The 18,458-nt window shown below is 39.2% G+C and overlaps 1 protein-coding gene across 17 annotated transcripts in view; it reads right to left on the bottom strand.

Annotated features, from left to right (window-relative positions):
• The window catches only part of Tanc2 (tetratricopeptide repeat, ankyrin repeat and coiled-coil containing 2), a 320,432-nt gene that overhangs the window by 151,849 nt on the left and 150,125 nt on the right, over positions 1-18,458 (bottom strand). For all 17 annotated transcript variants that reach the window (XM_039086155.2, XM_039086153.2, NM_001191653.1 and 14 more), the window contains 2 exons: positions 17,646-17,794; positions 13,076-13,262 (listed from right to left, as the gene is read on the bottom strand). In XM_039086155.2, coding sequence (XP_038942083.1) covers positions 13,076-13,262; positions 17,646-17,794 — 336 coding nt within the window. The remainder of the gene's footprint in view (positions 1-13,075; positions 13,263-17,645; positions 17,795-18,458) is intronic.

The following is an 18,458-nucleotide window of genomic DNA, read 5'->3' as shown; positions in this document are numbered from 1 at the left end:
GTGTTTCTCAGCCATTCGGCATTCCTCAGCTGTGAATTCTTTATTTAGCTCTGAACCCCATTTTTTAATAGGGTTATTTGTCTCCCTGCGGTCTAACTTCTTGAGTTCTTTGTATATTTTGGATATAAGGCCTCTATCTGTTGTAGGATTGATAAAGATCTTTTCCCAATCTGTTGGTTGCCGTTTTGTCCTAACCACAGTGTCCTTTGCCTTACAGAAGCTTTGCAGTTTTATGAGATCCCATTTGTCGATTCTTGATCTTAGAGCATAAGCCATTGGTGTTTTGTTCAGGAAATTTTTTCCAGTGCCCATGTGTTCCAGATGCTGCCCTAGTTTTTCTTCTATTAGTTTGAGTGTATCTGGTTTGATGTGGAGGTCCTTGATCCACTTGGACTTAAGCTTTGTACAGGGTGATAAGCATGGATCGATCTGCATTCTTCTACATGTTGACCTCCAGTTGAACCAGCACCATTTGCTGAAAATGCTATCTTTTTTCCATTTGATGCTTTTGGCTCCTTTGTCAAAAATCAAGTGCCCATACTTGATCATGGTGGATGATTGTTTTGATGTGCTCTTGGATTCGGTTTGCCAGAATTTTATTGAGTATTTTTGTGTCGATATTCATAAGGGAAATTGGTCTGAAGTTCTCTTTCTTTGTTGGATGTTTGTGTGGTTTAGGTATAAGAGTAATTGTGGCTTCATAGAATGAATTCGGTAGTGCTCCATCTGTTTCAATTTTGTGGAATAGTTTGGATAATATTGGTATGAGGTCTTCTATGAAGGTCTGATAGAATTCTGCACTAAACCCATCTGGACCTGGGCTCTTTTTGGTTGGGAGACCTTTAATGACTGCTTCTATTTCCTTAGGAGTTATGGGGTTGTTTAACTGGTTTATCTGTTCCTGATTTAACTTCGGTACCTGGTATCTGTCTAGGAAATTGTCCATTTCCTGAAGATTTTCAAGTTTTGTTGAATATAGGCTTTTATAGTAAGATCTGATGATTTTTTGAATTTCCTCTGAATCTGTAGTTATGTCTCCCTTTTCATTTCTGATTTTGTTAATTTGGACACACTCTCTGTGTCCTCTCGTTAGTCTGGCTTAGGGTTTATCTCTCTTGTTGATTTTCTCAAAGAACCAACTTTTGGTTCTGTTGATTCTTTCTATGGTCCTTTTTGTGTGATTTCAGCTCTGAGTTTGATTATTTCCTGCCTTCTACTCCTCCTGGGTGTATTTGCTTCTTTTTGTTCTAGAGCTTTTAGGTGTGCTGTCAAGCTGCTGACATATGCTCTTTCCTGTTTCTTTCTGCAGGCACTCAGCGCTATGAGGTTTCCTCTTAACACAGCTTTCATTGTGTCCCATAAGTTTCGGTATGTTTTACCTTCATTTTCATTAAATTCTAAAAAGTCTTCAATTTCTTTCTTTATTTCTTCCTTGACCAGGTTATCATTGAGTAGAGCATTGTTCAATTTCCACGTATATGTGGGCATTCTTCCCTTATTGTTATTGAAGACCAGTTTTAGGCCGTGGTGGTCCGATAGCACGCATGGGATTATTTCTATCTTTCTGTACCTGTTGAGGCCCGTTTTTTGACCAATTATATGGTCAATTTTGGAGAAAGTACCATGAGGAGCTGAGAAGAAGGTATATCCTTTTGTTTTAGGATAGAATGTTCTATAAATATCTGTTAAGTCCATTTGGTTCATGACTTCTCTTAGTCTGTCTACATCTCTGTTTAATTTCTGTTTCCATGATCTGTCCATTGATGAGAGTGGGGTGTTGAAATCTCCTACTATTATTGTGTGAGGTGGAATGTGTGTTTTGAGCTTTAGTAAGGTTTCTTTTACGTATGTAGGTGCCCTTGTATTTGGGGCATAGATATTTAGGATTGAGAGTTCATCTTGTTGGATTTTTCCTTTGATGAATATGAAGTGTCCTTCCTTATCGTTTTTGATGACTTTTAGTTGAAAATTGATTTTATCTGATATTAGAATGGCTACTCCAGCTTGCTTCTTCCGACCATTTGCTTGGAAAGTTGTTTTCCAGCCTTTGACTCTGAGGTAGTGTCTGTCTTTGTCTCTGAGGTGTGTTTCCTGTAGGCAGCAGAATGCAGGGTCCTCGTTGCGTATCCAGTTTGTTAATCTATGTCTTTTTAATTGGGGAGTTGAGGCCATTGATGTTGAGAGATATTAAGGAATAGTGATTATTGCTTCCTGTTATATTCATATTTGGATGTGAGGTTATGTTTGTGTGCTTTTCTTCTCTTTGTTTTGTTGCCAAGACGATTAGTTTCTTGCTTCTTCAAGGGTATAGCTTGCCTCCTTATGTTGGGCTTTACCCTTTATTATACTTTGTAGTGCTGGATTTGTAGAAAGATATTGTGTAAATTTGGTTTTGTCATGGAATATCTTGGTTTCTCCATCTATGTTAATTGAGAGTTTTGCAGGATACAGTAACCTGGGCTGGCATTTGTGTTCTCTTAGGGTCTGTATGACATCAGTCCAGGATCTTCTGGCCTTCATAGTTTCTGGCGAGAAGTCTGGTGTGATTCTGATAGGTCTCCCTTTATATGTTACTTGACCTTTTTCCCTTACTGCTTTTAATATTCTTTCTTTATTTTGTGCGTTTGGTGTTTTGACTATTATGTGACGGGAGGTGTTTCTTTTCTGGTCCAATCTATTTGGAGTTCTGTAGGCTTCTTGTATGCCCATGGGTATCTCTTTTTTTAGGTTAGGGAAGTTTTCTTCTATGATTTTGTTGAAGATATTTACTGGTCCTTTGAGCTGAGAGTCTTCACTCTCTTCTATACCTATTATCCTTAGGTTTGATCTTCTCATTGAGTCCTCGATTTCCTGTATGTTTTGGACCAGTAGCTTTTTCCGCTTTACATTATCTTTGACAGTTGAGTCAATGATTTCTATGGAATCTTCTGCTCCTGAGATTCTCTCTTCCATCTCTTGTATTCTGTTGGTGAAGCTTGTATCTACAGCTCCTTGTCTCTTCTTTTGGTTTTCTATATCCAGGGTTGTTTCCATGTGTTCTTTCTTGATTGCTTTTATTTCCATTTTTAATTCCTTCAACTGTTTGATTGTGTTTTCCTGGAATTCTTTCGGGGATTTTTGTGTCTCCTCTCTATGGGCTTCTACTTGTTTATTTATGTTTTCCTGGAATTCTTTCAGGGATTTTTGCTTCTACTTGTTCTCTAAGGGAGTTCTTCACGTCTTTCTTGAAGTCCTCCAGCATCATGATCAAATATGATTTCGAAACTAGATCTTGCTTTTCTGGTGTGTTTGGATATTCCATGTTTGTTTTGATGGGAGAATTGGGCTCCGATGGTGCCATGTAGTCTTGGTTTCTGTTGCTTGGGTTCCTGCGCTTGCCTCTGGCCATCAGATTATCTCTAGTGTTACTTTGTTCTGCTATTTCTGACCGTGGCTAGACTGTCCTATAAGCCTGTGTGTCAGGAGTGCTGTAGACCTGTTTTCCTGTTTTCTTTCAGCCAGTTATGGGGACAGAGTGTTCTGCTTTCGGGCGTGTAGTTTTTCCTCTCTACAGGTCTTCAGCTGTTCCTGTGGGCCTGTGTCTTGAGTTCACCAGGCAGCTTTCTTGCAGCAGAAAGGTTGGTCTTACCTGTGGTCCCGAGGCTCAAGTTCGCTCGTGGGGTGCTGCCCACGGGCTCTCTGCAGCGGCAGCAACCAGGAAGATATGCGCCGCCCCTTCCGGGAGCTTCAGTGCACCAGGGTTCCAGATGGCCTTTGGTGTTTTCCTCTGGCGTCCGAGATGTGTATGCAGAGTGCAGTCTCTTCTGGTTTCCCAGGCGTGTCTGCCTCTCTGAAGGTTTAGCTCTCCCTCCCCTGCATTCTTCTACATGCTGACCTCCAGTTGAACCAGCACCATTTGCTGAAAATGCTATCTTTTATCCATTGGATGGTTTTGGCTCCTTTGTCAAAAATCAAGTGACCATAGGTGTGTGGGTTCATTTCTGGGTCTTCAATTCTATTCCACTGGTCTATCTGTCTGTCTCTGTACCAATACCATGTAGTTTTTATCACTATTGCTCTGTAATACTGCTTGAGTTCAGGGATAGTGATTCTCTCGGAAGTCCTTTTATTGTTGAGGATAGTTTTAGCTATCCTGGGTTTTTTGTTATTCCAGATGAATTTGCAAATTGTTCTGTCTAACTCTCTGAAGAATTGGATTGGTATTTTGATGGGGATTGCATTGAATCTGTAGATCGCTTTTGGTAAAATGGCCATTTTTAGTATATTAATCCTGCCAAGCCATGAGCATGGGAGATCTTTCCATCTTCTGAGAGCTTCTTCAATTTCTTTCTTCAGAGGCTTGAAGTTCTTATCATACAGATCTTTCACTTGCTTCGTTAAAGTCACACGGAGGCACTTTATATTATTTGGGACTATTATGAAGGGTGTCATTTCCCTAATTTCTTTCTCGGCTTGTTTCTCTTTTGTGTAGAGGAAGGCTAGTGATTTATTTGAGTTAATTTTATACCAAGCCACTTTGCTGAAAGTGTTTATCAGGTTTAGTAGTTCTCTGGTGGAACTTTTGGGATCACTTAAATATACTATCATATCATCTGCAAACAGTGATATTTTGACTTCTTCTTTTCCAATCTGTATCCCTTTGATCTCCTTTTGTTGTCTGATTGCTCTGGCTAGGACTTTGAGAACTATATTGAATAAGTAGGGAGAGAGTGGACAGCCTTGTCTAGTCCCTGATTTTAGTGGGATTGCTTCAAGTTTCTCTCCATTTAGTGTAATGTTAGCTACTGGTTTGGTGTATATGGCGTTTACTATGTTTAGGTATGGGCCTTGAATTCCTATTCTTTCCAGGACTTTTATCATGAAGGGGTGTTGAATTTTGTCAAATGCTTTCTCAGCATCTAATGAAATGATCATGTGGTTTTGTTCTTTCAGTTTGTTTACATAATGGATCACGTTGATGGTTTTCCTTATATTAAACCATCCCTGCATGCCTGGGATGAAGCCTACTTGATCATGGTGGATGATTGTTTTGATGTGTTCTTGGATTAGGTTTGCCAGAATTTTATTGAGTATATTTGCGTCGATATTCATAAGGGAAATTGGTCTGAAGTTCTCTTTCTTTGTTGGGTCTTTGTGTGGTTTAGGTATAAAAGTAATTGTGGCTTCATAGAAGGAATTCGGTAGCACTCCATCTGTTTCAATTTTGTGGAATATTTTGGATAGTATTGGTATGAGGTCTTCTATGAAGGTGTGATAGAATTCTGCACTAAACCCGTCTGGACCTGGGCTCTTTTTGGTTGGGAGACCTTTAATGACTGCTTCTATTTCTTAGGAGTTATGCGGTTGTTTAAATGGTTTATCTGTTCCTGATTTAACTTCGGTTCCTGGTATCTGTCTAGGAAATTGTCCATTTCCTGAAGATTTTCAAGTTTTGTTGAATATAGGCTTTTATAGTAGGATCTGATGATTCTTTGAATTTCCTCTGATTCTGTAGTTATGTCTCCCTTTTCATTTCTGATTTTGTCAATTTGGACACACTCTCTGTGTCGTCTCCTTAGTCTGCCTAAGGGTTTATCTATCTTGTTGATTTTCTCAAAGAACCAACTTTTGGTTGTGTTGATTCTTTGTATGGTCCTTTTTGTTTCTACTTGTTTGATTTCAGCTCTGAGTTTGATTATTTCCTGCCTTCTACTCCTCCTGGGTGTATGTGCTTCTTTTTGTTCTAGAGCTTTTAAGCGTGCTGTCAAGCTGCTGATATATGCTCTCTCCTGTTTTTTTTTCTGCAGGCACTCAGAGGTATGAGTTTTCCTCTTAGCACAGCTTTCATTGTGTCCCATAAGTTTGGGTATGTTGTACCTTCATTTTCATTAAATTCTAAGCAGTCTTTAATTTCTTTCTTTATTTCTTCCTTGACCAGGTTATCATTGAGTAGAGCATTGTTCAACTTCCATGTATATGTGGGCGTTCTTCCCTTATTGTTATTGAAGACCAGCTTTAGCCTGTGGTGGTGTGATAGGACACATGGGATTATTTCTATCTTTCTGTATCTATTGAGGCCTGTTTTATGACCAATTATATGGTCAATTTTGGAGAAAGTACCATGAGGTCGTGAGCAGAAGGTATATCCTTTTGTTTTAGGATAGAATGTTCTATAAATATCCGTTAAGTCCATTTGGTTCATGACTTCTCTTAGTCTGTCTATGTCTCTGTTTAATTTCTGTTTCCATGATCTGTCCATTGATGAGAGTGGGGTGTTGAAATCTCCTACTATTATTGTGTGAGGTGTAATGTGTGCTTTGAGCTTTAGTACGGTTTCTTTTATGTATGTAGGTGCCCTTGTAGTTGGAGCATAAATATTTAGGATTGAGAGTTCATCTTGGTGGATTTTTCCTTTGATGAATATGAAGTGTCCTTCCTTATCTTTTTTGATGACTTTTAGTTGAAAATTGATTTTATTCGATAGTAGAATGGCTACTCAATTTGCTTCTTCAGGCCATTTGCTTGGAAAGTTGTTTTCCAGCCTTTCACTCTGAGGTAGTAGACACCTCTTTGTCTCTGAGGTATGTTTCCTATGGGCAGCAGAATGCAGGATCCTCATTGCATATCCAGTTTGCTAATCTATGTCTTTTTATTGGGGAGTTGAGACCATTGATGTTGTGAGATATTAAGGAATAGTGATTATTGCTTCCTGTTATATTCATATTTGGATGTGAGATTATGTTTGTATGCTTTTCTTCTCCTTGTTTTGTTGCCAAGACGATTAGTTTCTTGCTTTTTCTAGGGTGTAGCTTGCCTCCTTATGTTGGGCTTTACCATTTATTATCCTTTAGAGGGCTCGATTTGTAGAAAGATATTGTGTAAATTTGGTTTTGTCATGGAATATCTTGGTTTCTCCATCTATGTTAATTGAGAGTTTTGCTGGATACAGTAACCTGGGCTGGCATTTGTGTTCTCTTAGGGTCTGTATGACATCTGTCCAGGATCTTCTGGCTTTCATAGTCTCTGGTGAGAAGTCTGGTGTAATTCTTATAGGTCTGCCTTCATATGTCACTTGACCTTTTCCCTTAATGCTTTTAATATTCTTTCTTTATTTTGTGCGTTTGGTGTTTTGACTGTTATGTGACAGGAGGAGTTTCTTTTCTGGTCCAATCTATTTGGAGTTCTGTAGGTTTCTTGTATGTTTATGGGCATCTCTTTCTTTAGGTTAGGGAAGTTCTCTTCTATGATTTTATTGAAGATATTTACTGGTCCTTTGAGTTGGGAGTCTTCATTCTCTTCTATACCTCTTATCCTTAGGTTTGATCTTCTCATTGAGTCCTGGATTTCCTGTATGTTTTGGACCAGTAGCTTTTTCCTTTTTACATTATCTTTGAGAGTTGTGTCAATGATTTCTATGGAATCTTCTGCTCCTGAGATTCTTTCTTCTATCTCTTGTATTCTGTTGGTGATGCTTGTATCTACGGCTCCCTGTCTCTTCCTTTGGTTTTCTATATCCAGGGTTGTTTCCCTTTGTGCTTTCTTTATTGCTTCTATTTCCATTTTTAATTCCTTCATCTGTTTGATTGTGTTTTCCTGGAATTCTTTCAGGTATTTTTGTGATTCCTCTCTATAGGCTTCTACTTGTTTATTTATGTTTTTCTCTGTTTCTCTATGGGAGTTCTTTATGTCTTTCTTGAAGTCCTCCATCATCATGATCAAATGTGATTTTAAATTTAGATCTTGCTTTTCTGGTGTGTTTGGATATTCAGTGTTTGCTTTGGTGGGAGAATTGGGCTCCGATGATGCCATGTAGTCTTGGTTTCTGTTGCTTGGGTTCCTGTGCTTGCCTCTCACCATCAGGTTGTATCTGGTGTTACCTTGTTCTGCTATTTCTGACAGTGGCTAGACCGTCCTGTAGGCCTGTGTGTCAGGAGTGCTGTAGACCTGTTTTCTTTCAGCCAGTTATGGGAACAGAGTGTTCCGGTTTTGGGCATGTAGTCTTTCCTGTCTACTGGTCTTCAGCTGTTCCTGTGGGCCTATGTCCTGAGTCTACCATGATGGTTGCTTGGAGCAGAAAAGTAGGTATTACCTGTGGTCCCGCAGCTGAAGTGGCTCCTGGGGGGCTGCTTTTAAGCTCTCCGTGAGGATGGCAACCAGGAGGGCCTGCACCGCCTTTTCCCGGGGCCCCCATGCACCGGGATCCCAGATGGTGTTAGGTGTTTTCCTCTGGAGTCAGAAATGTGAGCAGAGTGTAGTCTCTTCTGGCTTCCTAGGCATGTCTGCTCCTCTGAAGGTTTAGCTCTCCCTTCCACAGGATTTGGGTGCAGGGAGCTTTTGATCAGGTCCCTTCAGATCTGGGCAGTGTCTGGACCGCAGGGGACCTGCAGCTTGAGTGCCCCTATCTCCTGGTTCCCAGAGGCCCTATACAGTTTCCTCTTGGGCCAGGGATGTGGGCAGGGGTGGGCAGTATTGGTGGTCTCTCCCGCTCTGCAGTCTCAGGAGTGCCCACCTGTCCGGGCAGTGAGCTCTCTCTCCCACGGGGTTTGGGAGTAGGGAACTGTGGGCCGGGAATAGTGAGGCTGGGGCTCCAGCTCCATCATCATCTTCTTGTAAGAGTACCAGAGTGGAACTTACATTCTTGTGTGTGCATGGAAATTTCTTTGTCAACAGAGATATCTTCCCATGTCTTCTTTATAATTTTTGATATTTTTGGACGTATTTCCTTGATTTTTTTAGATTTTTAATTATTAGAATATATGAATGGAATTTATTCTTGTGTTAATGTTATAAAACTTTGTTCTATGCAGTTTACCTACTTGGTCTCTGTTTTGAATAAATGAATCCATGTATTCATGTGTGTTCTTTAAAGAGCTGAGATAGACACATTGCCATAGCATTCATATTAGCTACAACAAATAAGAGTTTGATTGAGTAATCTCTAAAAGAAAACCAACACGGTAAATATTTTGTTAATCACCCTCATATTTCTTGGTGTCTTGAGTGTTTGTTGTTTCTTTACAAGACTGCATGCATTCCTGCCCCAGCACTGTTGTCTCTGGCTTTGGGGCTGCACTGCTCCAGCTCTGCTATCGAGCCATTACACGTTTTGTTTCTAGTGCCTCATTTTTCTTTATTCCCCTGGTCCTCCTTACAACCCAGGGGTTTGCTGTGTAGCCCTTGCTTGCCTGGACAGTGCAATCTTCCTGCTTCACCTTTCTGAATGCTGGGATTTTTAGGTATTTAATGCTTGTTTACTTTTTTCCTATAAAAGTTTATTATTAATATTTGGACAAAATATTTAAAAATACTTGCTTATAGTACAAGTATTTTGTTTTCTATGCTGCTAAAATTCTTCTCCTTCTCTTTCTACTTAATGTTTTAATTGTAGTTCTCATGTACATGTCTGCAGAACCCCCAGTTCCTGAAGCACACTACTAAGGACCAATCCTATTGTATTCTTCATCTGAAGGCTGATCGGCAGGATCTTTTTATCTGGTTTTAAGAGATGCAAGCCCAACTCAGTTATGACAGACTAAAAGGAATGTTCACTCATGCTCAAAGGAATGAATCCTGAAGCAATTACTCTATCTTCTGAATTAATCATAGTTTTGAAGAAATTCTCATTTTTCTTTTTCTCTTCACACACTCAAAAAAAAAAGATGATATAGAAATTTAAATCTTTTCTTAAAATAGGATGTACTGGAACACGACACAGGAACACATCATGTATTGCAAATGTCTTCTTGAATATTGCAAAATATGTAGCTTCCAGCTTTTTCATTTCTTTGTCAGTTATTGTTTTCTAAGCTTCTGCATCAGAATAGGGTCTTGATGGTGCTGGCAGGATGCTGCAACCTGCAGTCTGCACTGTCAGTGAAGGAGTCATGAGTGCATCACCCAATAGAAAACTCGCTCTGTTTAAACTTTAGCAATGCATCTCAGCGTGAACCTGCAGAGATTCGTGTTTACTGTTCCACGTCTGGAGTGTTGTCGGGGCTGTCTGTTGTCCAGGTCTTTCTGTATCATGGCTGGCTCAAGGTGATGTCTCTCTTATGTCCATTTTTATACTACCTCTTCATTCTATGTAGTGGTGGCTCTAGACTATGACACTTCATTGTTTGGTTGTCAGGCAAAAGAGAAATGCACAGAAAGCCCACTTACATTTAGGAATGAAGCCCAACATTGTTTAGTATGGAGACACTGTGTTCTTAGAGAATAAACATAGCTTTACACTGCTGTTCTTGTCGGTATAGAATGTACCTCAGACTATTTGTTAAAATATTCTTAATAACCTAATTATTAAAGGAAATGCATTCAAAAACCATAGTTTACCACACTTCCCTCCTCTCTTGTCCTCCATCTCTTCTCCCAGTGGGCTTCCTTCTGCATCACAGATAGTCTTCACCCTAACTTCATGGTTTAGGGATTTTGTTTTGGTTTGTTTTTTTGAGATAGGGTGTAGCTCTGGCTGTCCTGGAGCTCATCATGTAAAGCATGTTGGCTTTGAACTTACAGGCCTGACTGCCTCCTGAGTACTAGAATTAAAGGTATGCATCGCCATGCCCAGCAATTTCATGTATTCTTAAAACAAAAATCTAGATTTAATACATGAGAAAAATATCAGTTTTAGTGTAGCTCATTTAATATACCAATCTCTAAGTCCCTATTTTACTGTAAATGACAGCACTTCATTTTTCTTTACAGCTGTGTAAAACTCGTGTATATAAGCATCATCCTTTCCTTATTCATCTGTTGATAGTCACTCGTAGCATCATGTGGCTACTGTGACTAGTACAGAATATGGAGAATCCCTACTGCATGCTGCCCTAGACTTGTTTAGCTGTATACTCACAGAGGAACACATAACAGGTTTTTCTGAGGGGCAGGTGGGTCTTTATGTATATTCATATACCATATATTCTCAATCTATTTTCCACATATTTTTCTCTAATTAGTTTCAAAGTTTCAGGCCTCATATTAAGGTCAATGATCTTTGATTTTGTATGGTGCAAGAAAAAGGAATTTAGTTTTATTCTTATTTTTTGAGGCCATTCTCTCACTGAATGTGGAATTCCCACTTCATCTAAGTTGGCTTGCTAGCAAGTCCCTGGGGCCTGCCTCCCACTTTGGTCAGAGCTGGATTATGTATGTGTACTGTCACACCTGCCTTTCAACAAACCAGGGTGCTGGAGACCTGGTACTTTACCCATCTTCTCAGTCACAACTTCTGTGTGTGGGGATGGAGGTAGGTCTCTTATTGGCCCAGAAATTACTATGAAGGCTAGGCTGGCAAGCTAAGGAAACACCAGGGATCCCCTTACTTCAGTTTTCCCAGCATTGGGATTACATGCACACACATCAAGCCTGCTTTTGTTTTTAAAATGTGAATTCTCTTGATCAAACTCCGGTCCTTGTAAACACTTTACTGACTGAGCCATCTCTTCCTGTTTGACTTCCTGAAACTTCTATCTCCAACATTCTTATTTGCTGTTTTTTCCACTTTCCCTTCAATTCTTTTTTTGCTAATTTCCCACGTAGTACATCTGCTGTCCTAGTCTTCAGCTGACTTTGTTTCATTCCGTTGTTTCTTTTAATCTTCTTTGAGGTTACTGATTATTTTTAAGTTGAGACTTCTCAATTCTTTGGCATTTTAACCGCTTAAACATTTTTAGATTCCATTTTTAAAGGGTTACAAACTTCAGAAGTGAGGTTGCCTTGCCTTTTCAGGTTTCTCTTGTTTCTGTTGCACTAATTTGCATGAATGTTCTTTTGCTATTGTCTGGGGTCTTTGTAGTGAGCATCTTTTGCCTGAGGACCCCAAACCACTCAAAGGGCAAAACAGGCTGCTACAATGGCAGCACCACCCAAACAAATCAGAGATAGAAAACAAATTTAAAAAATAAATTAAAGACAACTACTACACCATGAATGACCATAGAAAAGTGGAAGAAATAATGTAGCATAAATTATGAATTAAAAACATAGTAAAACAAAATAATAAATATGAGAGGAGGCAAAAAGAAAAAAGAAAGGGACATAAACAAAGGAGGATTAATTCAAGAAATAAAATGTACTTACAAAATAAAAATAGTTAAATAAAGGCAAGAAGATTCTAAAGATAAAAAAGTTTCTAAAATATAAAGCAAAAATAGTATTTAAATATAGTAATAAGAAAAACAAAGAACAAAGACTTGGGAAGGCATCTTCCTGGGTGTTCCACTATTGGAATTCTCTGGGTATGTGCTGGGTTCCAGCTGCGGTCTGCTAGAGTAGAGTTCCTCTCTGTTCCCACTGACCGTAAACCTCCCCATAGGTGCAGACTCAGTGACTACTGGACCTAGGCTCAGACCTTCACAGTAATGTACAGCACACAGAATTCTTTGCTTGCCCCAACAGCACATTGGTCTAATGTTCCAACTTATAAGTGACATTAAAAACCTACTCTACTTTATTAAGGGCAGAAAACAGGATATCTTGTTGATAAAAAAACTAGATCTGGGGGCTGGAGAGGTGGCTCAGTGGTTAAGGGCACTGACTGCTCTTCCAGAGGACCTGAGTTCAATTCCCAGGAGCCATTTGTAATGGGATCTGATGCCCTCTTCGGATGTGTCTGAAGAAAGCAACATTGTACTTACATACATAAAATAAATAAATAAATCTTAAAAATCTTAAAAAAAAAAGGAAAACCAGATCAGAAGGGACGTTCAAACCTCATCAAACGACTGATACACACTTGAAACAAAACAGAACCCAAGACAACTCAAATTAAAGATCTTCAGCCTTAATTCAGCTTTAATCTCCGTTCTCTGCTTTACAATACTCTACTCCATCAGTAAAGAATTAACTTTTCTGGACAAGAACTGTTAGTAGGAATGAAATATGGGAATTTTCAGAAACCAGTGTATAGAATGTTTTATATCTTATCAAGTAAGCCCTGAAAAAAAGTTTCTCATTTTGTTGACCATTATCACGTCAGCAGTTTAAAACTGAACAAGTTTATATACATATCTCAAAATATAATTCTCGAAATTTTACACTTGTATAATTGTTTTTAAAAGGAATAAAATATACAAAATGATTATTATAAAAAGCTTACCAATGATGCCACTGTCTCTGCTTTCTAGGGTGGAGGTGGGGCTAGTGACAGCCCCATAGCTACAGTCTTTGGCAGTTGCATTTGTACTGACTGGTGGGAGCGTAGAACAGGGGCTGCTGGCTGGTGGAGAGGCAGTGCTGCTTGTCAAGGTGGAGCAGGGACTTATTCGCTGGGTGATTGCTGAGGTCTGAAAATAAAGTCAGTACAAAACAAGAAACTGATAAGCTGTTAAAATGTATCTCAAGGCCAAATAGTAATGTGATTAGAAACAAAAATCAACAAATGATCACCACTTGGCCTTTACAACTGTTACATTGGCTTTGTTTTTGCTTTCCAGGATAAAAGGCCCCATGTTCTACACTGAAGTTAAAACTTAACAAGAACAGAGACCTGTGGCTAGTTTTCCTGCTTAAGAAATTACCAGTGACTTTATATTTCCAGTCATTAACAGAATTTTGTTTTAAGCACCAAGTGCTATTTCTAATCATTGAAACTCTTCAGACAGCTTGGAACTTTGTCTTGTTAAATATTTTTTTTGGTTAGAAAAAGAATACCTTTGTACTTGAGAAGAAATAAAAAAACGTTCTTAATGAAAAGAAGGGTCTTTTTGATACATAGGCCATGAGTGCAGATAATAATACCTTATTCTATAAATTCTTTTAATGACACAGATTAAATGTTTATTTAACACAAAAAGAATATCTTATAAAAAGTTTTTATGTGAAAAGATAAATTTATATCTTGAATAATTCTTATGCCTGAGATGACAAGCTTTCTAGGTTTCTTGTCAGATGAGAATTGATCTTCACATATAAAGGAAGATGACCTAGAACCACTGTCTTCTCGCCTCCGCCCCCGCCTCCGCCCCCGCCTCCGCCTCCGCCCCCGCCCCCGCCTCCGCCTCCGCCCCCGCCTCCGCCCCTGCCTCCGCCTCCCAGGCTCTCCTATTACATGAGTGCTCTGTTATGCCAGCTTTCTCGGGTACAGTTTTTAAATATGAAAAAATTAAAAATTAACAAGAAGGATTGGTGGTAATATATTCTGGTTTGTCCAACTAATGAGAGAGCTAATGTCTTCCTTCAGCCCTTCCTAGCCAAATAAATCACTGATGTAGTGGGGAAAGGTGCTTTTCTGTCAGTTACTAAAGTAATTTTATCCTTAAAAAGTCACAGTGATCAAACAGAAAATTACTTGAAGAAGCACTAATGATAAATTTAACATGTTTAAATATTAAATTTTTAAAAATTTATTTACAATCAGCCGTTGCCACCACCTCCCAGTCCTCCCTCCTCACGCTGTCCCTGAGAGGATGCCTTTCAACTTCTTTACATATAGTTTCCATCGACAGTCTCTCTGCTCAAACAGAATCTACATTTAATGACGAGAATGTGTTGATCATTAGCTAAGAATATTAAAGTCTTCAACTAATTCAATAAGGATTTCTGGATGAAATCCCTCATGTTTAATTATCTATGCTCAATCTGTGTTGGATTTTAATTTCTGTACTATATGTGATTGTAAAAGATACATTTGACTTAAACAAAAGTAACAGTCTGATTAAGTTATAACTAAATAAATCCTTTAAATCATGTTAATAATACAAAGAATTGATTTTTTTCTTACAATGAAATAAGTCCTACCAAAATGTATGAGGTAAAATTCTTCTACTATATAGTATTTCTCCAGAGAAAAGACCAGTTTCAATTTCTTTGTTGAATATCTAATGGCCGAGAAGTACCTAAAGAAATGTTCAACATCCTTAGTCATCAGGGTAATGCAAATCAAAACCTGAGATTTCATCTCACGCCAGTCAGAATTACTAAGATCAAAAACTCAGGTGACAGCAGATGCTGGCAAGGATGAGGAGAAAGAGGAACACTCCTCCATTGTTGGTGGTATTGCAAGCTGGTACAACCACTCTGGAAAGCAGTCTGGCGGTTCCTCAAAAAACTGAACATAGTACTACCTGAGGACCCAGCTATACCCAAAAGATGCCCCAACATATAACAAGGACACATGCTCCACTATGTTCATAGCAGTCTTATTTATAATAGTCAAAAGCTGGAAACAACCCAGATGTTCCACAACAGAGGACTAGAAACAGAAAATGTGATAGATTTATACAATGAAGTACTACTTAACTATTAAAAACAATGACTTTATGAAATTCATAGGCAAATGATGAAACTAGAAAATATCATCCTGAGTGAGGTAACCCAATCACAAAAGAACACACATGATGTGCACTCACTGATAAGTGGATATTAGCCCAAAGGCTTGGAATACCCAAGATACAATTCAAAGACCACATGAAGCTCAAGAAGAAGATCAAAGTGTGGATGCTTCAGTTCTTCTTAGAAGGGGGAACAAAATATTCAAGGGAGGAAATATGAAGACAAAGTATGGAGCAGAGACTGAAGGAAAGGCCATCCAGAGACTGCCCCACCTGGGGATCCAGCCCATATACAGACACGAAACTCAGACACTACTGTGGATGCCAAGAAGTGCATGCTGACAGGAGTCTGATATAGCTATCTCCTGAGAGGCTCTGCCAGAGCCTGACAAATACAGAGGCAGATGTTTGCAGCCAACCATTGGACTGAGAACTGGGTCCTCAATGGAGGAGTTAAAGAAAGGACTGAAGGAGCTGAAGGGATTTGCAACCCCATAGGAAGAACAACAATACCAACCAACCATAGTTCCCAGGGACTAAACCACCATCCAAAGAGTACATGGAGGAACCCATGGCTCCAGCTGCATATGTAGCAGAGGATGGCTTTGTTGGACATCAATGGGAGGAGAAGCCCTTGGGCCCTTGGTCTTGCTAAGTCTTGACCCCCCACCCCCCAGTGTAGGGGAATGACAGAGTGGGGAGGCAGAACGGTGGAAGGGGTGGGGGAGGACCCTCATAGAAGCAGGGGGAGGAAGGATGGGACAGGGGGTTTCTAGAGGGGAAACCAGGAAACAGGATAACATTTGAAATGTAAATAAATAAAATATCCAGTAAAAAAGGAAAAAAAGAAATGTGAGAGCAGGGGCTAGAGAGCTGGCTCAGCAAGCACAGGCTCTGCTGCCCAGCCTGTTGGCCAGAGTTTGACTCCTGCCAAGTCTGATGGCCAGAGTTTGACTCCTGCCAAGCCTGATAGCCAGAGTTTGATTCCTGGAACACACGCAGTAAAAAAAAGGAAAAAACCGATTCCCACAAGTTGTCCTCTGACTTCCACATACATGCCATGCTATTCTGCTATACATCCACAAATAAATACATATAACAATAATATAAAATGAAATTATCAAACTATGAAGGCAATGAAATAATTTCCCTAATCACATCCTTGGATATTTTACATACTAATTATCCTGCATGTTACTGTCACTGTTTATTTCCATGGCACTTTCAGCTTTTCAAGTATTAGCATCAGAATAATCCTGTCAGTTTGTCACCCTCCTTTTCTTTCTTTCTTGGTGGGGGAGATAAAAAAATTAATCTAGGGCCTTTTATTTGCTGAGCAAGCACTCTATCATAAGTTATTCCCCAGCCTCCTGCTTTAGAGTTTTATTTGGAGACATGGCCTTACAAGTTTATTTAAAAGTAAGGCACAGTCTGCATACTTGTGACCTGACTTGAAGTCACAGTAACATGAAGAATCTCAAAATCGAGATGAGAAATTTTATCATCTTTGAAGAAATGTAACTTTGTAGACAAAAAAGTGCTTGAGTATAGGAACGGGGAGGGTGTTATGACAGTGGTCTTTATTAGGACAGTCACTTGCTACCACCACATAAATTATCAGGAAATGAAAAGGATTTGAAAGTTTGTGCAGCAGTAAAGCACTTGCCTAGCAAGCACAAGGCCCAGGTTTGGGTTCCGGCACAGGGGCAGTAGGTCAAGCCATCTCCCTAGGCCGGAGTACAGTATTTCACTATAAGGCACCAAACTGTTTAGGTTTCCTTCTATTATTGGTAAAGACTATGACTAAAAGCAACTTGGGAAGGAATGTGTTTATTTCTCCCTACAGTTACCTTGAGCTATATCCTATAACTTAATTAGTTTTCACTGTAACAATTTAAATTTTTTTCTAATTTCCTGGATTCAAAGCTGTTGAGAAGTATACTATTTAATAATTTAGCATTGTGTATGTTTACCTTTCAGCTGTCATCTTATAAGTTATTTTATAATCAATTCTACTGCGGTAAAAATAATTGGTAGTTTTTTAAACTGGTTAATATCTCCTCTAGTCTCAGTAGTTCATTAATCTGGCAATAATCCACATATACTTAGAATAGTGTATACTCTAATCTTTCAGTTCAGTGTCAATCCCTTAGTTCTGTCATCTGGGTAGCTTGTTACTTAATCATTTATTATTTTTTTGATTTTTACACATATAAAACAGAAACAAGAAAGAGTAACTATGAAAAATTAAATTATATTCTAAGCCTCAAAATGAATTCTAACAATTGATTTTATTCCTTTCAGAATGCGCACATACCCACACACCATGGCAGCTTTTGTTCCTGCTGTAAAACGCTCATTCTTACTGTGTCACCAAGTTGATCCTGCACGGCTTACCTGATTTTCATCCTGTACCTCCATGCTGTATTGGTCACCTGGTTGTACTTCTGTGACTTTCTCTCCAAGGAGGAAACCCAGACGAGTCATGAGTGTGTTTGCTGCCTCATCTACAGATGGAGGTGGGCCAAGTTCCTGTTCAACATCACCTGCAGCAAGAAGACAGCAAACATGAATCTTAAAAACAAAATGGTTCAGTTCTATTACTGTTCTTATATTTAGTTTGTTTTTTTCTTTAGTTTTCACATTCTAAATTTAAAATTGTAATGTTATAGTCTATCAGCTGATTTTTTTTAAACTTCTGTGTGGGTGCATGTGCGTACGCTCCTGTGTGAAAGGCAAAGGCAAGCCTCAGGTGTTTTTCCTCAGGAGCATTCTACCTTGTTTTTGAGATGGGGGTCTCACTGGTACTTGAACTGCTGCCTAGCCAGGGCTGGGCACTTAGATCTACCTGTCTTCACCTCCCTGGCACTCGGATTACAATCAATCATGTACTGCCATGCCAGGTTTTTATGTGGGTATGAGACTGAACTTGGGGTACTGTGTACAGGGCAAGCATTTTAATAACTGTGTCATCTCCTCAACCATCGATTTATTCCCACATTTAAAGGTTTTACTTTTCATACACAACCTACTGAGATTATTCTCAATTTATTTACAGGAACTACTTGAATTTAAATGTTTTTGTAGCATCTGAACAGAAAAAGGCTCCTGATTTTGGCCAGTAGCTTTCATGCACAGCCTCACTCTTGCGGTCTACATTTTTAGCCACAGTAGATACTTTACTGTAGTTCCTGACATTGTTTTGCTTTT

Source organism: Rattus norvegicus, chromosome 10 (assembly GCF_036323735.1).
Source record: "Rattus norvegicus strain BN/NHsdMcwi chromosome 10, GRCr8, whole genome shotgun sequence".
Taxonomy (NCBI): domain Eukaryota; kingdom Metazoa; phylum Chordata; class Mammalia; order Rodentia; family Muridae; genus Rattus; species Rattus norvegicus.
The sequence above is the reverse complement of the archived record's forward strand: the minus strand, read 5'-3'. Positions and strand labels throughout refer to the sequence as shown.